This window comes from Aegilops tauschii, chromosome 3, assembly GCF_002575655.3.
Source record: "Aegilops tauschii subsp. strangulata cultivar AL8/78 chromosome 3, Aet v6.0, whole genome shotgun sequence".
Taxonomy (NCBI): domain Eukaryota; kingdom Viridiplantae; phylum Streptophyta; class Magnoliopsida; order Poales; family Poaceae; genus Aegilops; species Aegilops tauschii.
The window spans coordinates 312,094,668-312,119,420 of NC_053037.3; the positions used below are offsets into that span (position 1 = coordinate 312,094,668).

General features: G+C 47.0%; 1 protein-coding gene across 1 annotated transcript; it reads right to left on the reverse strand.

The window, feature by feature from the left end:
* Window positions 1-1,290: 1,290 nt before the first annotated feature.
* Window positions 1,291-3,594, reverse strand: LOC109746459 (uncharacterized). The gene is made up of 2 exons (XM_020305585.4): window positions 3,435-3,594; window positions 1,291-2,864 (listed from the first exon to the last, which is right to left on the reverse strand). The coding sequence occupies exon 2, from the start codon at window positions 2,734-2,736 to the stop codon at window positions 1,783-1,785; it is 954 nt and encodes a 317-aa protein (XP_020161174.1). The 5' UTR covers window positions 2,737-2,864; window positions 3,435-3,594; the 3' UTR covers window positions 1,291-1,782.
* Window positions 3,595-24,753: the final 21,159 nt, after the last annotated feature.

A 24,753-nucleotide genomic window follows, 5' to 3' on the forward strand; every position in this document is an offset into this window, starting at 1 on the left:
CACAATGCTGAAAATTTCAGTGAAATTTATAAAACCACCTGCTCTTGCTATCATGTGTGTTGTTGCTATCAATTAGTGTGTGACGTATCAATTAGCTAGCAACAAGAATTTATGCTGTTGTTTGACTATTATGTTTACCTTAAGGATATAGGGTATGTATTTCCTTCTACATCAAAACATTCCCCTAGCTTAGTTGGTTAACACGCGCAACCGTCCAGGTTGTGGTCTTGTGTTCAAACCCCCTGGTGCCAATTTTTATGTTCTCATTTCATGCTCGCCTTACAGGTGGGCCCACAGGTCAACAAAGAGAGGGGAGTTGACAGACGGGGTAGGGGTATTTTTGTCATCTATCTTAGGTCAACGTGCATTGACCTGACGATGAAAATGGCTATTTCGACCACGCGCCAAAACAGTGGCATTACCTGGTGCCAATTTTTATGTTCTCATTTCATGCTCGCCTTACAGGTGGGCCCACAGGTCAACAAAGAGAGGGGAGTTGACAAACGGGGTAGGGGTATTTTTGTCATCTATCTTAGGTCAACGTGCATTGACCTGACAATGAAAATGGCTATTTCGACCACGCGCCAAAACAGTGGCATTTTTAGTATTGGGAAATTTTAGTGGTAAAAATGAGTAGTTATTTTTTAGTATTGGAAAATTTTAGTGGTAAAAATGAGTAGTGTAGTAGAACTGATGACAAAACTAATAAAAAACCTGCTATTTCCAATGTTTGTATTTCTGCATTTTCTGTTGAAGAACAAAACTATGGTGTAAATGACTCATGTTCAAAATAAATTGAGATTATATTTCTCTATATTTGTAATTGAGATCTTATTTCCTGCAAATAAATAATTGATTAACCTTTGCAAAATTCAAAATGAAGCATCAAATCATGACACACGACATTAGGAGGATGAGTGGATGTTATACTCCCTAGTGTTACGGGATCTCTCCACAATATGTCAAAGTAATTTGAAATTCACACGGATGATTTCAAGTCAACTTCTTGAAATTTTCATTAATTTTGTAAAGTTTATCATAATATCAACATGGTCTTTAATTTACCGACCCTAAATTAATTATATCTTATTTACCCATGTAAGTAACTGATGGCTAAGAATTCGAGGCACTCCCTCTCACGCTGCAGCCCCGTTCACAAATACAGTACTGTGTTAGATGTTCTAGCTTTTGCTGAATCAGATGTATGTAGACACGTTTTAGTATGTTCACTGATTTCAGTCAGTTCGAATATAGTTCATATTACAAAATATCCAAAACATCTCACGTGTCTGAACGAAGGAGCATTCCATTCACTGTCATCGACCATATTCCGATTTCTCAGGTTCCTCCAGGCATAAGTGGAACTAGAAACCTGAACGCTATACAACAAATTCTTCAAATGCAGAAAGGATCTACTCAGATGCAATTACTACAAGGCAGCGAAATGGAATTCAGCAGAAGAGCTAGAGAGAATTACAACGCAGGGAAACGACTCACCGGAGTACCAAACATGGGACATGTTCCAATAATACAACGCCACCATTAAATGTTTATGTTTGCCGACAGATTCCAGCAGGATGTAAACGACACTACTCAGCTCCACCACGTTCCCTCCGTGATTTCTTCTTGCTTGCTTGTAGGCAGAATGTCCTGACTACGCCTGAGACAAGCTGGCACGGATGTTTCTTCCCAACATGCACCCGACTCCCGGCAAACCACGATAAATGGCTTGCTGCTAGGCTTTTCAGTCCATGAGAGCAAGGGAGCTAACCTTAGGCAGCATCACTGCACAGGATCGCCATCGGCTTCTCCAGCATCTTCCTGAGAACCAGCAGATGCCTGTGTTGACATTGCCAGGTCAGTTTCCTCATTGTCGGTAGTAGTGGCCTCAGCATCACCATTGCCGCTTGATCCTCCTGCTCGGGAGGCTTCACCACGAGGCTCCCCAACTAGAAGAATTGTCCTTGATCGACGACCTGGGATTTCCCCGTCTGTGTAGTGTAGGATGGACCTGCCTGACCGCACAATGAAGACCATCGTTATGGACGTGGCGTGCAAGGATCTCTCACTGACGCCCTCGTCACCTTCACTGACTCCAACCCCATCTTCTCTGCCACTGATCCCCGAACGCAGCATGCTGAACAAATCCCCAAGATCACGCTGCTGCTCCATCCTATGCCAGTCTCGCTGTCGATTGGGGTCCACCTCCATTGGTCGGACAGCAGGATGATCCTCCCTAGCGTGCTTCCTCAACTGGTTGTATGCACCCTTGAACTCACATGACTCCATGGTGCATGCTCGATCCTTAGAATTCATGAACTTCCGTGCATCATAATCCTTGGTCCAATGGCTGACCGGCCCACGACATAATGGACATGCGAGTTTAACTGGCTGCTGGCACTCAGCACATTCTGCTGCCCCTGAATCCTTAGAGGACTCCTTGGAGGCTTTACGGTACTGATCAAGGCAATTGGAGTGTCTGTAGCTTGTGTCGCAAATGAAAGGGCGGCAGCCTTTCTCATGTGACGAGCAGACAAGCATAACAGCATTATGAGGGTGATCCATGCACACAGGACAGCGAACCTCCTCCCATTCTGCAGCCTGCTTTGCTGCTGCAGCGGCGGCGGCGGCAGCAGCCTCCTCTGACCTGCGAGAACCACTCCGCAACTTGTATGGGGAGACACGAGATCGGCAGCCCTCGTGCGAGACTGAACGGGAGCTCCTGTCCTTTGGCATAGTTACCTCAAGTCAGTCAGATGCAAGTTGTTGTTGGTTTGTTTGAAAATTCTCTGCAATCCAAAGGAAAGCGCTACACAGAGAACAAGACAGACGCTAGGTTGATTTCTTATATCCAACTTCAAATTCTGAAAGAGAATAACAGCAAAAAAGCAAGAGTTTAATCAGGTCGCGAGCAGCATATTCTAGCAGGCTACATATATATACAAGGGATTACACTGTTATGAACAAGAAGGCGATTTAATCTTCACAGACAAGCAATTCACACGTCTGGCACTAAAACCGTCCCTGGTATACGAAACAAAATAACCTTAACCCGTCTGGAAATGAACACCTCCCTACGAAACCAGACAAACTTTACAAGTCAAATCGCCTAAAAATCAGGACATTTTTTAGCGATCGTGCACAGGCATGGCAGAAGTGTTGGTTCAGAGCGTAGTTGGAGGACTACATCTAGGAACGCCATCAACAATCCGGCCCAAACGACGCAGACAAACCAAAATACAGCGCAGACCACTGCCCTGCATCGATCCGCTCGAAAATCGAACGCGTCGAACAAATTCTCCCACAGAACGCACGAAGAGACATGGTCCGCAAGTTCCGGCACGAGAGGCAGCCGAATCGGGCGGGGTCAACGGCGGAGCGGGCCAGATCGAGCTGCGACGGTGAGCGGAAGCGGGAGAGGGAGGAAGTTTTACCGTGCCGGACAGTCAGGGGTAACAGCGAACCGCGTCCGTGGTCGCCGGAGACCCTCGGCGGCGTCGGCGGCGGCGCCGAGACCTAGGAGGGTAGCGGCGAGGAGACGCTAAGGTGGGGAGGAGGGGAAGGGAAAGGAAAGGAGAAGGAAACGAGAGTGTGATGGGCGGGTCGGCTTTGCTACGTCTTTATAGGTGGGGCGTCTGACGTGGACAGTGACGTGGCTGGCTAAGGCTCGCTCGCACCCTCGCGACGGATGCCCAGGGGGCTCCACCACGTCGGCCAGCGCGGCCGCCTTCCGTGATCCGACCTCACTGCGCGCCGACCCCGCACCTGCCAAGAGGTCCCTACCTGCCGGTGTTGCGCTAGCGTCGGTAGATGGAGGGGCCCACCATAGACTCGGTGGGTTGTCAGTGAGAATGATGCGTAGGGGCCACCACTGCAGCGGCGGTTCATGTGGCGTGACTGGGAATGTATGCGATCTGCCACGCCAGCTCGTGCCATGCTAGAATAATGAAAAGCATATGCACGTACCCTTCGTCGATGACAGGTGGGCCAACGCTCGTGCGTGGGTCCAGCTAAGGTGGGCGCCGTGTGTGCCTAGAACGGTGGGTGAGGAATAACCTGGTGGGAGCCATGGAGAGTAGGCCGTACGCTGGATTTCATAACAATCCCCACTCTAGTGGCCTTTGGATGCCTTTGTTTGAACTTTTCGTTGTCCAGGCCCAGGCCCTCGGGGCTTACGCGGCTTTCAAATTCAAAGCTTTAAAGCATCTTCAGCCATTCGTCCTTACAGAACTTAGAATAGCATCACTTGAGATGATAAATTCGGCATGTGGGCTCGGGTTCCCAGCCGACCTCAAGTTTGCCCCAGCCATGGATTTCGGTCCAAATTAGGCCCAAGTTCGGCACACTTCGACACAAATTCAACAACAATTAATTATTATCACATAGTTTATCACAGAAATCAATACAAATTAAATAGTTCGACAAAGCAAACTCATAGTTCAAACACATATTAAAACTCAGTGAACTAGGCGTTGTCTTTGAGCCTCATAGGTGCTCCACCAAATCGTGATGCAATTCTTGATGCACCTGTGGGTCTCGGATCTCCTGGCGCATATTGAGGAAGGCAGCCCATGATGTCGGTACCTGATGATCAACAGTTTCAAAAGGACCCTGCCTGTAATATGGTTCAGTGTCAAACACTGGCTCTTTCTGCTCGCTCTCAATGATCATGTTATGCAAGATGATACAGCAAGTCATAACCTCCCATATTTGAGATTTCGACCAGGTCAGAGCGGGGTACCGGACAACAGCAAATCGAGATTGGAGCACACCAAATGCCTGTAGGGTAACGCAGCAGAAAACAAAAAATTTCCGACCTACGCACCAGCCCAGGACCACTATGGAGACTGCATACATGGTTTGATCTTTTTCGTTACCGACTCGTAGCGCAGCGGGAAGTAGAGTCGATGACGATCGGCGGTGCAGATCCCCGCAGCTAGGATTTACAACCTCCCAACCGCGAGGATGTATACCCTCATCTGCTCCTCAGACAGCCCTCCAGGAGGCGGTCGAATAGCCCCTCGGACGGTGTCGCGGACAGCCCTTCGGGAGGACCTTCGAAACTCGAACGGTCACTCGGACAGCCCTTCGGGAGGACCTTCGAAACTCAGACGGTCACACAGACAGCCCTTCGGGAGGCACTCACGAACTAAGACCGAAACTACGATCTCTCTACAGAGTTGCACACATACGGTGTCATCTATCCGGCAGGGCTTCGCCGTCCAGAACTAGTTCCCACCGGAACCCAGACAGCCTTTCGGCTCTACGAAACTATTTCGCTGGGAGGGAGAGAGAAGCCAGATCATGCATGGCACTTGTATGTGAGAAGGGATGATCCTTTAGGCAGCCCCCTCCACCCCTATTTATAGGCCAAGCCCAAGGGTGGCTTCTCCAAGAAGCCAAGGGGGGAAATACCAAAAAGGCCCTCAAGGTGGCTTCTCCAAGAAGCCAAGCAAAAAGCACTTTCACTATTCATGACGATATTTTTCAGCGTCCGTTCGAACTGAAAATATTTATGTGGGCTCAGAACATTTCCAGTACCCACTAAAATAATTTTCAACGCGTCCCGAAACAATTTCGGTTTAGTGATTTTCATCTGCGAAAAGCAAACAAGAATGCGTTTTCACTATTCATGAAGACAATTTTTCGCGTCCACTAAATCCGAAAATATTTCTGTGGGTCTTAGAATAATTCCAGTACCCACTAAAATGATTTTGGATTCGTTCTGAAACAATTTCAGATTAGTGAATTTCATCTGCGAAAAACAGCCAAAGCGGTACCGGCAGCTCCGAAACATTTTCGGTTTTTATTTCTGAAAATTCCAAAAAGTTTCCAGAATGATTCTGGCACCCTCCAAGAATTATCAGGCATGTGCCGAAACCATTTTGACTTAATGGCATACCCCGAAACAACTTTTTCGGTTTCACCGAAACTCATCCGGTGACCTCTCTTTGCGGAACTTTTCCGCTGTCCGAAACTTTTCGGTGTCCGAAACTTTTTCGGTGATTTTCTCTCAGACTCCCTATCTAGTATTCAGCAGATAGATGACCCTTAAGCGTGTGACCCTATAGGTTCGGTGAAGTATAGACATGACCCGGAACCCCTTCCGATCAATGATCAACATCAGAGCCGTGGACACCCATATTGACCCCTATACCCACACGAATGAATATTCGAGTGAACCTCCAGTTGTAGTGAGCTATTCCTGTTGCTTCGCGATATGTTACAAATACCCGAGGTGAGACATGTTGGCATTCCCGTGGATCAACAACTTGTCCACTATGCTAGTTACCTCGTTACCGGTATTGTTCTCTTTTCTCGTTATCGTGTTCCGGCATCCCCGTGATCAAATCACAAAGTGTCTGGCCAGACGATGATGGATACCGTAACACCGAGAGGGCCCGAGTATATCTCTCCATCGTCGGAGGAGCAAATCCCAATCTCGAGCTATCAAGTTACTTAACACTTTCCCATGAACCCGTAAGCCGCCGTAATAGCCATCCAGTTACGGATGACGTTTAACAAACCCCAAAGTTCATGAAGCAAGCATGAAGAAACTCGATACTCTCATGGTCTAAGGAATTATGCAAACAGTAACTATCTCTGTGTTATAAACCATTAACTTGTGACGAATGTATCTCATAGCATAACATCAATTCGGGTCGATTCAACACAAATGTCCTTCCTGACATTGTGCCCTCAAAGTTGCTTGGCATAGACATGCCCATGATTGGGAAAACATAATCATCATGCAACACTTGAGCTAGTCTTAGAGGCACGACTAGGAATACAATTTATCTTTTATTATTCCACACGTGCATATGGGTTCTCCCCAGAGCCTTTATGGATATACGGGCTCGGGAACCACAGCAGTTATAGCATGGAACATAAACATAATATGAACTCGGAGATAAATAATATCATTTATTATTGCCTCTAGGGCATATCTCCTACAGACTCCCACTTGCACTAGACTCAATAATCCAGTTAATGCTAATGCACTTCACACCTATGGCATACTGGTGTAAAAAATGCTTCGCATGTGGTATAGCCTGATGTCCATCAGATCTGACAACTTCAGCTCCGTGTCTATATCTGCATATCCTCGCATTTTCACGCTTTCACAAAATTCATATTTTGTGCGGACTTGGCTTTTATGTATGTGAATCACAGGTCGAACTTGGATTCCTCAGACTGAGTTATGGAGAAACTACCTGCAGTAGTGTCCCATTGACAAAAGCCATCTTGGAACCATACTAAGTTCATGAATGAACTATATGATTCAACATCTTGTTTTTCGCTTCTAAAGCGTCAACATACTTAGCCTCTGTTATAGAATTCGCCACTGTAACTTGTTTGGAACAATTTCCAACTATCGTGCCACCATATTGTGTATTACACAAAACCCTTAACTTAAATCGAAAATCGCATGGAGAAAAGATGAAGACTGTATCGATGTAACATTTTACAATGAACTCTTCATGATCTCCACTTGCGAGAAAACATATCATCAGTACTTACTCTAGTACTTAATGACATCTTTCACTGTTGTCCCATGATCAGTACTTTGATCACATTAGTATCCATACTCGCAACACCTTGGGAGTATCGGACGTATCTGGTTGTTTTACATACCATGGAATACATGATTAATCCAAACACAAAAGTGTCTGGAATCTGCATCATGTATTTTGCTCATCAGTGTTTTGGGACCCCGAGTCTTGCAAAAAACTCTTCCATGTGACTCCGGCAAGAATCACTCCATGGCGGTTTTAAATGCTAAAAGGTTTTAGCACCTTGTCAATATGTATTCATTGCTTAGCCCTATTAGGTAAATCTATCTCCATAGATCATTATGCCTAATATTGAGGCTATTTAGCCTAAGCACTTCATCAAAAAACTATTTTCAAATGAAGTCCTAATTCGTGTCAAGAAATTTATTTCCAATTAACAATGTGTCAAGCACACAAGGTTTTTAGAAATATTATTACGCTCCCACTTACTTTCTTGAATTACAAGCATCTTCGTTACCCATTGATGAAGTCAAACCCCTTTGACCATTTCATCAAAGCATGAAGATTCCAACTCCATTTTGCTCTCTTCTGTCCATCGCTGGAACTTTGAAGTTTGCACCCTTACTAGCATCCTCTGGATAGACAAAATGCCTTGGACTGTAACACATGCAAGTCCTTGGTTTCATTTCCATCAGATGGAAATCCTATTGTCATCCATGTTTCATATCTCATGATTGAAATATGTATTAATTGCTAGTTCAACCCGAACCGACTTTAAGCATCGCTACGATGAAAACAACCTCATCGTAGTCAACTCTTGAACTTGTTATTACAACAAGTCGAGCTTTATGGATAAAACATTTTTATCCGTATCAGTTTTAAGTTCCATAAATATTCGTTAGACTCTAGGTCTTCCGAAAGGTGTATCAAGGTCTTAATCTTGAATCACTTATATGGAAACTAACTCGGGTTGTATTGGCATTTAGCCAATTCCAGAGTCAGGGCCCATCAACGCTTCCTTGTGTATCGTAGGTGTAATGTTGTCTAACAACAATATCTCGTTTGCGCACCTAAGAGGTTTGCACGAGCCTTGCCTACGTGGTTCAGCTACAAGTTCGACCGAAGTTCATACATTTTATTGTAGAGACTTCCGTATCAGTCGCAGTAGGAAACTCTGGAATTACTTCCAAGGTCTCTTTCCTTTGATCTGATGACGAAGATACTGTTTATCTCATCGAGTTGCACTATTCTCCCACTCACCTTTTTGAAAGAACCATTCTCTTTAAAAGCACACCGTTTCGCGGCAAAACTATTTGCCTCGGTATAGTGAGGGAGGAATACCCAACATTTTGGTATAACCTACAAAGTAGCACTTGTCTGATTTGGAATAGGTTTGTAACCTTTTACACAAGCTCCATAATCCAAATGTTAAGAAAAGATATAACATGGTTGGGCGTACCATACCATGGCTTCATTTCAACAGACCCGATGTAGCTCTTTTCAGTGTAAAAGCCGCAGTCTCTAAAGCATCACTTTAAAAGGGATAATGGCAAATTTATTTATGTCATCTTTGACCTTACCATGTCATAAATGGTTTGATTACATCTCCACGGACTTTCCACTTGCAGTGGTGTTCCGGGAGGTGCAAGTTATGAAACCCCTTTCACAACTCATCAGACATTCGCTAAACATGTAACTCAAATATTCCTTTGTGCAATCAAATTGCAGAAACATAATTTTCTTGTTACAATAACTTCTACTTCATTTTTGAGAACCTTTCGAATGATTTCAAAAGATCCAGACTTACGTCTCATCAAGTAAATATCCATATATCTACTTGAGTCATTTCTGAAGATAAATAAATCCACCACTAACAACACTTATCGGACTACACACATCAAATGTATGATCACTAATAAGTTTGTTGTTTGTTCCTTATGGCATGTGAACGGTATTTTAGTCACTTCACTTTTCGGAGGAAAGTTGCAAGTGTCAGATGATTCAAAATCAAAAAGACTTCAAAATCCATCATAATGGAATTTTCCATGCGGGTTTCTCCAATGTGACCAAATGTAGTGCCACACTTGTGTGGTATTCTTTTAGTCTTGCGACATTTAGCGTCAGTGTTATGGATGTATCATATTACCATCAATATTCATAACATACGTCCCATCGATGATGGAAGTATGGCCCTTATGTTATTCATAATACTTAACAACAATTGTTGTTTTTATGAACAACTCTTTTGCAACAAACATTGTGCAATGGGCTAGAGTGTATGAAACTCTAAAATGAATTATGAAAGTAAACCCAGAGGTATTGTATTATTATCAATATTCATAACATACATCTCATTCATAATGAAAGTATGGCCCTTGTGTTATTCATAACATCGAACATAAAAAGTTCTCTTATGGACAACCTTCTTGCAAGATACCTTATGCAATGGGATAGAGTTTGTAAAACTCTAAATGAATTATGAAAATAAATACTGACGGCAATACACCGATGGAAGGTATAGTAACATTTACTACGTTCCCTGTGTATACCTTAACCTCATTTCTAGCTAGTCTTTCAGGCCATAGTAGTTCTTACATCGAGTTGCAATGGAATGCAATCGAGCGGGCATTTTTGTGATGAACTCACAATACCCAAGAATTAGTGATTAACATGTTTAACCATAATTCGCAAGAACTATATCTTTGACCAGCCTTCTATACATCAAAAACTTGTATGACATTCATACATGAGCTGGATATTCCAGTCTTCTTTACTTCTAACAGTTTAACTTTTAGTATTTCTCCTACTCTTAGAAGAAGCACCCAACTTAAGAGTGGCATTAGCCCCGGACTTCCTAGGCGTGTAAGTCATACTAACACCCTTTGGACACTTCCTTTCTCTTTAAGTTGTTGTTTTATTCACCTTTCATTATATGACAGGCGTTCTTCTGGATCCCTTTCCCAACAGTCAAATGCATAGTAAACACTTTTACTAATACTTGCAAACAAACATTGCTTTGTTTGTATCTGAAAATAATTTTCAGTTCCATGAATATCATATAACTATCCCAACTTTCGAAGTTTGGGTTTCATGGAAGCAAACATATTCCACTTGACCGTAACAGAATTCTAGCTTTTGGATCGAAGGACGAGAGTCACATGATCCATAGCATTAGCGGGAGGATACGGAAAGCATGCGATAGGACAAAGTCCTTCTCGGCACTTTTGAGGACAATCCTCATATTACGTTACCAATCGTAAAGTTTTAACCAGATATTTAACAGCTATTCAATTTTAATAGGGAAGGTGGAAATGCGAGCCATTATTCTACAACTATTATGCAAACCACACTTAGACAGTGTTCAAAATTAATTGCATTGAGAATTAAACATGTTAATTCAACAGTGCGCTCCCACTCAAATCAATATCTCTCAAAATTGATTGTGAGTGATACAAGACCCACATTTCAATTGTTCGCCATTGGTGTAACACCACTGATGACGAAAAATCTCAACCGGTAGGCCAACTTGCCAATCACATCTCTATGTGACTCTTGTTCATCTTTCGATGCGTGTGTTCCGAGCTCATGACGGTCATGCCTGAACGTCAAGACAACCAAGTGATCTCGCTGCGAGGTCTCAACTCACCCACCTCACACTTCTCTAATCGTTCGTACCCGTGTGACACGGCGCACCCCGAAAAGATAGGTGCCGTGACGGTGCTACACTTGGGAGAACACTAACTACTTGGTATTTTTGTGAGAGATCACCCTAATAAAAAGCGACTACCGCGCAATCAAGAAGGGTGCATCATAAGGGATAAACATCTCAGGCAATTCATAATAGCATGATATGGTATAGCCCTTTCTGACGGAGAAGTATTTCATTTCTTCGTCTTCGGCATTCGTGTTGGTGTTCACCTTCGCGAAGATTGCCACCACCTTGTCGATGCACCAGATAATATTGCTATCTCCATAGCGTATAAAATTAATGCATTACTTAAGGTTGACACGCAGGTCATTAAAGTGCAATCATATGGCTCCAGCCATCATGCCGAATCATGACACGCAGGTCATGTTAATCAAATTACATCATATAGTCATCTCATACATAATCGAATTAGTATGAGCACTGCTATACCACATCACATGCACATCCTGCAAAACCAAGTTAGACGCCTCTAATCGGTTTATGCAAAAATTTATTTTTTGTGGCTTCTAAGGTTTTGACTTAAACCGCAGCTACCAACGTTTTATCATCAAGTATGATTATTCAAGATGCTAGATTAACATCTTGGGGTGTATGAAAACCGAGATAATTAAATCTCGAGCCCCATACTAAACTTCGTCATACGCATGACCTCCGTGCAGATCATATCTGCAATGCCCTTTCATCTGCGAATTTCATCTTTCTTTTGACTACGGCAGAACCCAAAGAACTGATAGCACTTCCATGATCAATCAAGATCACGGATTGCCAGAACTTTGTCAAATTCCACCATGCTGTCTTGAGATTGAGCAAACGCAAATTCAAGGGAAGCAACAAGAACGTCGGGTAACAGATTTCATCTGTCACCCGCATAAATAATTTTCAGCAATAGATCTCATCTACTACCTAATTATATTATGCAATACCCATACATCTCCATGTATTCTAGATCGAAACCTGCATCTACGCATAGCACGGCTCTTGATGCCACTCTAGGGTAACGCAGCAGAAAACAAAAATTTTCCGACCTACGCACCAGCCCAGGACCACTATGGAGACTGCATACATGGTTTGATCTTTTTTGTTACCGACTCGTAGCGCAGCGGGAAGTAGAGTCGATGACGATCGGCGGTGCAGATCCCCGCAGCTAGGATTTACAACCTCCCAACCGCGAGGATGTATACCCTCATCTGCTCCTCAGACAGCCCTCCGGGAGGCGGTCGAATAGCCCCCCGGACGGTGTCGCGGACAGCCCTTCGGGAGGACCTTCAAAACTCGAACGGTCACTCGGACAGCCCTTCGGGAGGACCTTCGAAACTCGGACGGTCACACGGACAGCCCTTCGGGAGGCACTCACGAACTAAGACTGAAATTACGATCTCTCTACAGAGTTGCACACATACGGTGTCATCTATCCGGCAGGGCTTCGCCGTCCAGAACTAGTTCCCACCGGAACCTAGACAGCCTTTCGGCTCTACGAAACTATTTCGCTGGGAGGGAGAGAGAAGCCAGATCATGCATGGCACTTGTATGTGAGAAGGGATGATCCTTTAGGCAGCCCCCTCCACCCCTATTTATAGGCCAAGCCCAAGGGTGGCTTCTCCAAGAAGCCAAGGGGGGAAATACCAAAAAGGCCCTCAAGGTGGCTTCTCCAAGAAGCCAAGCAAAAAGCACTTTCACTATTCATGACGACATTTTTCAGCGTCCGTTCGAACTGAAAATATTTATGTGGGCTCAGAACATTTCCAGTACCCACTAAAATAATTTTCAACGCGTTCCGAAACAATTTCGGTTTAGTGATTTTCATCTGCGAAAAGCAAACAAGAATGCGTTTTCACTATTCATGAAGACAATTTTTCGCGTCCACTAAATCCGAAAAAATTTCTGTGGGTCTTAGAATAATTCCAGTACCCACTAAAATGATTTTGGATTCGTTCTGAAACAATTTCAGATTAGTGAATTTCATCTGCGAAAAACAGCCAAAGCGGTACCGGCAGCTCCGAAACATTTTCGGTTTTTATTTCTGAAAATTCCAAAAAGTTTCCAGAATGACTCTGGCACCCTCCAAGAATTATCAGGCATGTGCCGAAACCATTTTGACTTAATGGCATACCCCGAAACAACTTTTTCGGTTTCACCGAAACTCATCCGGTGACCTCTCTTTGCGGAACTTTTCCGCTGTCCGAAACTTTTCGGTGTCCGAAACTTTTTCGGTGATTTTCTCTCAGACTCCCTATCTAGTATTCAGCAGATAGATGACCCTTAAGCGTGTGACCCTATAGGTTCGGTGAAGTATAGACATGACCCGGAACCCCTTCCGATCAATGATCAACATCAGAGCCGTGGACACCCATATTGACCCCTATACCCACACGAATGAATATTCGAGTGAACCTCCAGTTGTAGTGAGCTATTCCTGTTGCTTCGCGATATGTTACAAATACCCGAGGTGAGACATGTTGGCATTCCCGTGGATCAACAACTTGTCCACTATGCTAGTTACCTCGTTACCGGTATTGTTCTCTTTTCTCGTTATCGTGTTCCGGCATCCCCGTGATCAAATCACAAAGTGTCTGGCCAGACGATGATGGATACCGTAACACCGAGAGGGCCCGAGTATATCTCTCCATCGCCGGAGGAGCAAATCCCAATCTCGAGCTATCAAGTTACTTAACACTTTCCCATGAACCCGTAAGCCGCCGTAATAGCCATCCAGTTACGGATGACGTTTAACAAACCCCAAAGTTCATGAAGCAAGCATGAAGAAACTCGATACTCTCATGGTCTAAGGAATTATGCAAACATTAACTATCTCTGTGTTATAAACCATTAACTTGTGACGAATGTATCTCATAGCATAACATCAATTCGGGTCGATTCAACACAAATGTCCTTCCTGACATTGTGCCCTCAAAGTTGCTTGGCATAGACATGCCCATGATTGGGAAAACATAATCATCATGCAACACTTGAGCTAGTCTTAGAGGCACGACTAGGAATACAATTTATCTTTTATTATTCCACACGTGCATATGGGTTCTCCCCAGAGCCTTTATGGATATACGGGCTCGGGAACCACAGCAGTTATAGCATGGAACATAAACATAATATGAACTCGGAGATAAATAATATCATTTATTATTGCCTCTAGGGCATATCTCCTACAATGCCCGCTCGACATCCTTCCTGCAAGCCTCCCGACACTTGGCAAAGTAGAAGTTCTTGCCTCCTGGCACAGGGTTTGAGATAGTCTTTGTCGGTGTCAAAACCTGTTGATCCTGGGTAGGGGGTCCCGAACTGTGCGTCTGAGGATCGAAGGTAACAGGAGACAAGGGACACGATGTTTACCCAGGTTCGGGCCCTCTTAATGGAGGTAATATCCTACTTCATGCTTGATTGACTTTGATGAGTATAGGGGTTACAAGAGTTGATCTACCTCGAGATCGTAATGGCTAAACCCTATATGTCTAGCTTGTATGATTATGATTGCCTCTACAGACTAAACCCTCCGGTTTATATAGACACCGGATGGGCCTAGGGTTGTACAGAGTCGGTTTATAGAGGAAGAAAACTTCATATCCGAAAGCCAAGCTTGCCATCCACGCAAAGGAAAGTCCCATCCGGACACGGGAGAAGGCCTTCAGTCTTGTATCTTCACGGCCCACCAGTCTGGCCCATGTAACATAGCTCGGACGCCCAGGGACCCCCTAATCTAGGACTCCCTCAGTAGCCCCTGAACCAGGCTTCAATGACGATGTGTCCGGCGTGCAGATTGTCTTCGGCATTGCAAGGCGGGTTCCTCCTCTGAATACAAAGCAGTTGAACAAGAGAACTATATCCGGCTCTGTATAACAGCTACAACCCTGAACCACAAGGGCAAAATACTTAAACAAAATAAGGCATGTCTACTGACACCTTTTTCGGCGAGACGTTATGCCTGGCCTTATTATTATTTCGAACCGTTTTTTAGCCTCCCGCTTCGCGTTTCGAGGCGCGACCTTCATTGACACGTCTTGTCAAAGCAGAGATCGTGTCCCCTTATTGCGGGATTCTCATCAATACGGGTTTGGGTAATCCAACCATGCTATTCGCACGACCCCTTGGGAATAAGCGGGTTTTAAGGCTTGTGAGGGAGCGCTTGATATTCACTGCCTTTATAAGAGGATAAGGACCCATCTTTTTACCCCACGCCTTCTTCTTCCTCAGCCTTCCCATCCTCGAGCTCTAGCGCCCAAGCTTCAGTCTTTTCCCTCACCACCGAACATTCTAGCCATGTTCGGATCTGGCTCTCAAGGCAAGTGGGTGACCTCCTCCGTGACGGAGAAGGAAATCAAGGAGCTCCGGGAGGCGAGGTACTTGACAGTGGAAATCAAACACGGGCTCACTGCCAAAGAGCAAGTTATCCCCACTCCAGAGCCCGGTGAGAGGGTTGTGTTCATCCCTCATTTCCTCCACGGACTAGGGTTTCCCCTCCACCCCTTTGTTCGAGGTCTCATGTTCTATTACGGGCTCAATTTTCACGATCTAGCCCCAAACTCCTTCCTCCACATCTCGGCATTCATCGTCGTGTGTGAGACTTTCCTCCGCACCCCCCACACTTCGGCCTGTGGCTCAAGGCTTTCAATGTGAAGCCGAAGGTGGTCGACGGAGAGCACACGGATTGCGGCGGCGGCATAGTGAGCAAACTCCCCCACGTTACCTGGCCCAGAGGGGCCTTCGTGGAGACCATCAAGACATGGCAGCAGGAGTGGTTCTACATCACCGAACCTCGTGGCACCAAGTGGGCGGCCGCTCCTGCTGTTAGATCCGGACCCCCACTGCGGCTTGCGTCGTGGACCAACAAGCGTCTGGACTAGGGATCATCCGACGAGGTGTTGAAGCTGCAGAAGCGCATCAAAAGCATCATAGAGAAGGACACCAGCCTCACTGACGTGATCCTGGTGATGCTCATCTGCCGAACCCTTCCCTGCCAATGCCGGCCTCTCCTCATGTGGGAGTTCAATCCGGAAGGGCCGCGGACCCTGCATCGATTCTTTGGCACGATGCACGAAGCAATCTGGAAGCTGCTCTTCAAGACTCAAAAGTCATGGCAACAGATGTCCGAGGACATCGACCTCGACTACAATCATCTGGCTTCCCCGGTAAGTGCTATATTTCTGAACATAACTTAGTTCATCAATCAAAAGAGGTGTACTGAGAATTCTGTCCTATAACAGGGCTGGACAAAGAAGGCAGAGCGGATCAGGTGTCCGGCTCCACTCCTTGAAAACCCAGTTGATCCTCTATTAATGAAGATGCTGGTTTCGGCGCCCTATCAGGCGCCGGAGAAAAAGGCCAAGAAAAAGAGCAAGGAGGCCAAAGGTTGCCTCTGCCGTAAAGGTACTTCGGACACAGTGTCCAGAGAGACCAAAACTCACTCCTCCCACGAGGAAGATGAAGATGAAGAGGAGGAGGAGGAGGCAGAAAGCAATTCTCCCCCTAAGGGGAGGAGGAAGAAAAGGGCGGCCTCTGTAGATCCATAGGCGGAGGCGCCCAAGAGGGGGAAAATATCCCTCCCGGATGGCTCGGATTCGGATGCTGAAGCCATTCCCAAGTGGCGCCCCAGGCCGAAGCCCCTTGCCGCATCGTAAGTACACGAAGGTGCCTTTCATATGCCCAATCTTTATGATTGTAATTTAACACATTGTATGGTGTAGTCCGGCCCGCGATCTCCCCCAACAATCATCGGAGGGGAATTCTTTGGATCCGAAGATGATGGAGAGCGATTCGCCTCCGCGAGCCTCCCCGCCTATCACCACGGAAGACACCGAAGTGTTGTCCCGAAGGGCCTCTCCGGGCCATGGGGCGGTACGGGAGGCCGCCAAAACGGCGACAGAGGGTAACGCCTTGGCCGCCGAAAACATGGGGGGAACAATCCCCACGGAGACTGACGGCGGGGGCCTTGACCAGTCCGGCCCCCAACCGAACACTATTTCAGAAATCCAAGTGGCTCCGGAATCGAATAAGCGACCCCCTTCAAGGGAGGGGGTAGTGACAACTCCAGCGGCAACCTCTACTAATCCGGAGGCGCCGAACACATTGATGGAGGAACTGCAACGTGCTTCCGTCATGGAGGAACACCGCGCCCTGATGGGTGTGGTGGTTGAAAAGGTTCGGTCCGCCAAGAGTGGGCTGAACGAGGCCTTCACTAGCCTGCTAACAGGCTTCGAGGTATGCGATGTAATATTCCTGACCGCTTTTCATATGAAAAAGATGCCTATATATAGATAGTAGCCCCTGAGACTCTGTTCATCTTTTGAAAAAAAGGGGGAACAGAGGATCGATAATATTCGCAAGAGATAATGTACTTTTATATGTTGAGAAGCAGGCTTCACTGTTAGCGGCAACTGCCCAGGCCGCTGAAGTATCCGAGCTTAAGCGTAAGCTGGGCCTGGCCAATGAGGATCTTGTCCGCATCAACAAGAGATTTGATGAAGCGCAAGGTATGTTTCTGAATATCTCGTTCATGCCTGTATTAATATGCAGATTCTGAGTCGAAGCTCATGCGCTGCTATGTGAATGATTGCAGGCAGTGCTGCTGCGGTCGAGATCCTCAGGGGTGAACTTGGCCAGGCCAAGGAGTAGGCAAGGGTGAACAAAGCGGCCGCTGATAAAGCCGCCAAGGACTTGAAGTCCAAGCAGGTCGTCCGCTGCCAATACGAGGAGCGGGTGACCGAAGTGGAGCAGGCGCTCAAGGACGCCGCCAACAAGTGTGAGTCCCTAGAGGTGAAGAATAAAGCCTAGGCGGCCGACCTTGCCAAGGCCCTTAAAGAGGTCGAGGAGGCGCGGGCCGAATCTCAAGCGATGTGCGAGGAGATCAAGCAGGCCGGACAGATAGCGGCTGGTAAGCCCTTTCTCTTATAGAGTAAATTCGGCAATCAGAAGTATGTCTTGCTCACTTGACTGTGGAGTGCTCCAGATGCCTTTGCGGATCTTCCGAAGAGTGTCGCCGATGCTGTGCAGTTCTTTCGGACCCAGGAGGGGCACACGACGGAGAAGCTATTCTCGTCACAGTTCGCGGCGCACGAGCGCCCAACGCTGTTGAATGACCAGATGGCGCAGTGGGCCGAGCTGCATAGGATGTCCAGATTGGCCATGAAGGGACGTCATAGTCCGGCTGTGGCCAGCCGAACCCGTCCCAAGCAGCTATTTTGGCCTGGTGCAGCGACTTGTTGACGCGCTGCCCCACATTGACGCGGTCAAGCGGTCGTCGTGTATAGAAGGTGCGCGGCTGGCCTTTGCCCGTGTCAAGATGCACTAGGCGAAAATGAAGGCCGCCATCGTGGCAGTTGAGGGTCCGCCCGGAGGCAAGGACCACCACACGCCGGAGCGCTATTTTGAAGACGTCCTGGAGGGTGCCCGCTTGATAGAGGGCCAGTGCTCAAAAGGACATCATGTTCGAGTAAATGTATCCGAACTGCCCAGACGTTGTGTAAACCAAAGCTTTGTAATATATTTATGTTGTTTATCTTAAAGTGTTTTTCCTCATGTGCGGGCGTTTTTATCCCTGAGAGTTTGCCAGTCGTCGGCTTCAGCCCCCACGTAGATACTACGGGGGTGTTCGGGATAGCACATAACCACACTTGACCTAACGTCTTGGTCCGTGAAGGAGGTGTTAGTGCGGCGAACCAGGCAATCGGACTATGCGGCTTTATCACTCTCACTTAGCCATAGGAGTTTGACAATGGAACTGTGAGATAGCCCTTGGTGCGCGTGCGGCTATCCGAACTTGGATGCCTTGAGCGCGTGACTGGAAAGATCCAGTCCTTCGTGTAATACGGAAGAAATCACTAGAGATTTAGTAGGTCGCCGAATTGCTGACCAACTCTCGCCGCATCATGACAGTCAGTTTTCGGCTTTCTCTACTGAGGTGTTTGACCGGACAAACCAGAAACACAATCGCAGTAGTTCTCCCTTTAATACCTTAGCCGAACAAGCGGAACGTAAGGTGGTAATCACAGGAGCCGGGCACCCAACTATTGACCAAAGACATGATTCGAAGCCGATGCATATAGTGCCATATTCGGGACGCCGAAGCATACTATAAAAGTGTTCGGACTTATTTTGTTTAAAAGATATACGTGGCCGGATAGAGCCCCTGGCGATTTGAATCGTGCCGAGGTATATATGATAATCTGACGTAAAGAGGGAATACAGATAGGAAATAAGCCAATACCGAACAGGGTTGGGCGTAACTGTTTCCATTATAGTCTGATTGATACGTCAAAACGTATTTTTACAGAGGATGCGATAAGCATCAAGGCTATTTTACATGCCGAGCACAAGGGAAAGCTGTATGCAGGTCCTAAAGAGGAAAAGATGATCTTGAAGATCCTTTGGATACTCTGCCGCACGTCTGCGCTGCTTTTCACCTTGGTGTATGATCCTTTGAGAGGATCAACGATCGAGTATACATAAGGGGCCTGGAAAAAGGGCCCTTGGTACCATCAAAAAGTGATGTGGGTTGTAAAGAACCTGAAAAATGAAAATAAGAAGAAGAAAAAGAAGAATATGAGGGCCCGGATAGGGTCGAACCGTATTGTGGACCTTATTTTTAGTAGGCCTCCGTCCTTGCCCATGGTATCTTTAGTGTGTAGTTATGTACGCGCGGTACATATGTCGCTATCAGGTTGGGGCTTTGACGGAGGCTGAATTGCTAGTCTAGCTTTGGACGAGCCGGACTTCCATTCCGTAGGGTAGACCGGACTTGTTTGATAGTGTCCGAGGGCTTGACTGCCGATGTAGTATTCGGCTTAATGAGGCCACCTTGTACTTCGGCTGCGAGGGTCGCGGTATGCTCCTCAGTACGGAGGGAGCGCTCCATGTTTCCATTGACTGTTATAACGCCACGTGGTCCAGGCATCTTGAGCTTTAGATAAGCATAGTGCGGGTCTGCATTGAAACGGGCCAAAGCGGTCCGTCCGAGCAATGCATGGTAGCCGCTACGGAAGGGGACGATGTCGAAGATCAAGTCTTCGCTTCCGAAGTTATCTGGTGAGCCGGAGACGACTTCCAGCGTTATGGATCCTGTGCAACAGGCCTCTACGCTGGCTATCACTCCTTTAAAGGTGGTTTTAGTAGGCTTGATTCTTGATGGATCAATACCCATTTTACGGACAGTGTCCTGATAAAGCAGGTTAAGACTTCTGCCGCCGTCCATAAGGAATCACGTGAGGTGGAATCTATCGATAATTGGATCAAGGACCAATGCTGCCGAACCTCCATGAAAGATACTGGTCGGATGGTCTCTGCGTTCAAAGGTGATCGGACAGGCTGACCATGGGTTAAATTTTGGGGCGACTGGCTCTATGGCATAGACGTCCCTTAATGCGCGCTTGCGCTCCCGCTTAGGGATATGAGTAACGTATATCATATTCACCATTTTGACCTGGGGGGGATTCCTTCTGTCCCCCTGTGTTCGGTGGGCGAGGCTGTTCATCGTCGTCCTCACTGGGCGGCCCTTTCCCCTTATGTTCGGTGTTTAGCTTACCGGCCTGTTTAAAGACCCAACAATTTATGTTGGTGTGATTGGCAGGCTTGTCAGGGGTGCCATGAATCCGGCAAGGCCGATCAAGTATTCTATCCAAACTAGATGGACCATCCTTGTTTCCTTTGAATGACTTCTTCCGCTGACCGGGTTTAGAACCACTGAATCCGGCTTTGACCGCCGTGTCTTTGGTATCTTCGTTGTTGCTTTGACGCTTGTGTTTGTTGTGTCGTGGCTTGCCGTTGCCATCTCTGGCTTTGGAGGTGCCAGGGTTGCTATTGCTATTGCTTCTATGAGCGAGCCACCTGTCTTCTCCCGTGCAAAAGCGGGTCATGAGTGCGGTAAGGGCTGCCATGGACTTTGGTTTTTCTTTGCCGAGGTGTCGGGCGATCCACTCGTCCCGGGCGCTGTGTTTAAAGGCCGCAAGGGCTTCGGCGTTCAGACAATGTCGCGGCGCAGTTCGGATGAAGTCCGTACGTGGTTTTGGCCTGGGTGAGGTTGTGCTTATCGCGCCAGGCCTGATGGCCGTCCTCTCGCGTTGAAGCATGCCCCCTTGATCCATAGATTGATCTGGTCTAACTGGCTCTATTGTCTAGGTCCTTGCGTATGTCGTAAGTCTAGTCCGGAGCCGCTACCTCCTTGCCTCGACGGCGGGGTGGCGCAGGCTGGTGTTCGACGTAAGTAGCCGCTCTGTCCCGTCCATGTGGTGGTCGGTCAGGTTCGTTAGCAGGTTTATACTTTGGCGGTATTGGCTCAAGGGCCTCGTCGTCAAATTGTGGTAGTAGCTTGCGCTTCGAGTAGCTCTTAGTTGACCGCTCGAGGCCGTATTCCTCGGCTGCCAGGACTTTAGTCCATCTGTCATTGAGCGTATCATGTTCAGCTTGAAGCTGCTGCTGCTTCTTTTTTAGGCTTCTCGCAATGGCGATTAGCCGGCGCTTAAAGCGCTCCTGCTCGAGGGGTTCCTCTGGCACGATGAAGTCTTCGTCACCAAGGCTTACATCATCCTCGGAGATTGGTAGATAGTTACTATCCTCTGATTCCTCGTTCCCGACCGGATCGTCGGGGTTAACTTGCCCATCCTCCCAATCATCCTGTTCGGATGTTGGCTCGACAGGGGCTTCGGGGTCTTCGGCGTTCTCCGGAGTGTTATTATCTCCGGTGCCGGTATTGCTGTCTTTTTCGCGACATGATTTTGAGAGGTGCCGCTGACGTCGACGCTTTGGAGGTGCTTCAGCAGGCTTGTCCTCAACCGGATCCTTCTTGCCGTCGTCGTCATCCTCTTGGGGTGTGTCCACCATATACACGTCATATGTGGAGGTGGCTGTCCAACGTTCGGTAAACGGCGGGTCTTGGACTTGTTCGTCTCCGGCATCGTCGTCCATGCCGTCGATGTCTTCAGAGGCGTAGTCCAGCATGTCGGTTAAATCTTCGACAGTGGCTATGAAGTGGGTGGTGGGTGGGACATAAAATTCCCCACTCTCAGCCCCTAGTCCGGGCTGGGCGTAATTTGGAAGTGATTCCTCTGTAATCGCGAGGGATCACATTAAGTGCAGAGCCTCGTTTAAGAGCGAGGTTTGGACGTGGAAGCGAGAGTCCGCGGGGCTGGCCGGGGTGAAAGCCTCCTGGCCATGCCTACTTGGCGCAGACTTTGAGAGTTCGGATCTGGAGTCCGGGGGCGAGTCTGGCCTTTCAATGATAGGGGGAACCTGGACTAGTTCTGAGTTGGTCGTGGACACGATCACCTCCGGATCCTCGATAATGCAGCAACGGAGAGTCCGGTGGGCTCCATACTCCCATCTTCGGACCTGATGTTTTGCTCCAGATCTAAGGCTAGAGCGGTGGTCGGGGTCACGGACCCTTCGAAGATCAAGTCTCCTCGGATATCAGCGACATAACTTAGGTTCCCGAAACTGATCTGGTGATCAGTTCAAGGTGGCCAATCGAGTTGGCACACAGCGCGAAGCCACCGAATACGAAAATTTGGCCGGGGAGGAAAGTCTCCCCCGAAACAGCATTATTGTAGATGATCGATCGAGCCATCGAGCCTTTTGTTGACGACACAGTGGAACTCTCAATGAAAGCACCATTATCGGTGTCAAAACCGGCCGATCTCAGGTAGGGGGTCCCGAACTGTGCGTCTGAGGATCAAAGGTAACAGGAGACAAGGGACACGATGTTTACCCAGGTTTGGGCCCTCTTAATGGAGGTAATACCCTACTTCCTAATTGATTGACTTTGATGAGTATAGGGGTTACAAGAGTTGATCTACCTCGAGATCGTAATGGCTAAACCCTAGATGTCTAGCCTGTATGATTATGATTGCCTCTACGGACTAAACCCACCGGTTTATATAGACACTGGAGGGGCCTAGGGTTGTACAGAGTCGGTTTACAGAGGAAGGAAATTTCATATCCGAACGCCAAGCTTGCCATCCACGCAAAGGAGAGTCCCATCCGGACACGGGAGACGGCCTTCAGTCTTGTATCTTCACGGCCCACCAGTCCGGCCCATGTACCATTGCCCGGACGCCCGGGGACCCCCTAATCCAGGACTCCCTCAGTCTTCACAAATGTGGACCATCTCGGATAGATGCCATCTGCTAGGTAGTATCCTTTGTTGTAGTGGTGCCCATTGACCTCGAAGTTCACCGGAGGAGCATGACCTTCAACAAGCTTGGCAAAGACATTCGAGCTCTGCAGTACGTTGATATCATTATGAGTTCTTGGCATACCAAAGAAGGAGTGCCAAATCCATATGTCCTGTGTGGCCACTGCCTCATGTACCACACTGCAAGCTCCTTTGGCGCCTTTGTACATCCCCTGCCAAGAAAATTGATAGTTTTTCATGCCCAATGCATGCGGTCGATGCTTCCAAGCATTCCAGGAAATCCTCTTGTTGCATTTTGTGCTAGGATCTGAGCAGTGTCTTCAGCATTGGGTGATCACAAGTATTGTGGTCCAAAAACTGCCACAACTGTCCTACAGAACTTGTACAAACAGTCAATGGTGGTGGACTCGGCCATGCATCCATAGTCTTCCAGTATATCACCGGGAGCTCCGTATGCAAGCACCCTCATAGTTGTCTTGCACTTCTAGAGTGAGGAGAATCCAACTGTGCCGGTGCAATCCTTCTTGCAAATGAAATAGCTGACGAACTCCCGGATGGCATTCACAATCCTGAGGAAGAGCTTTCGGCTCATCCGATAATGGCGCCAAAATACTTTCTTGCCATGTAGTGGAGCGTGATAACCCACAAGTATAGGGGATCGTTTGTAGCATTTTTCTATAAATAAGAGTGTCGAACCCAATGAGGAGCTAAAGGTAGAACAAATACTCCATCAAGTTCTATCGACCACCGATACAACTCTATGCACACTTGAAATTTGCTTTACCTAGAATAGGAATAAAAGTAGAAGTACTTTGCGAGAATAAAACTATGAATAAATTGCAAGATAATAAAACTAGATAGCTTTTGTCACACAAGAAAGTCATTTGTCCCTAGGTGATCGATAACTAGACCGGTGATCATTGTTGCAATTTTATATGATGGAGGGGCATGAGCTAACATACTTTCTCTACTTGGGTCATATGCACTTATGTTGGAACTCTAGCAAGCATCCGCAACTATTAAAGATCATTAAGGTAAAACCCAACCATAACATTAAGTATCAAGCCCTCTTTATCCCATACGCAACAACCCCCTTACTTGGGTCTGTGCTTCTGTCATGCACGCCACCCACCATAAGCGAATCATGAACGTATTGTAACACCCTATAGCGCGGATCCCTCACATTTGCATGACACGGAGGGCACCATAGGACAGCACCAAAATAAAATATACAACTCAAACCAATCATGATCATCTATCAACCCATAGGACAAAACATATCTACTCAAACATCATAGGATAACCACATATCATTGGATAATAATATATAATGTTGAGAACCATGTTTAAGTAGAGAATTGCAGCGGGAATAAAGAGGTTACACCGCTACATAGAGGGGG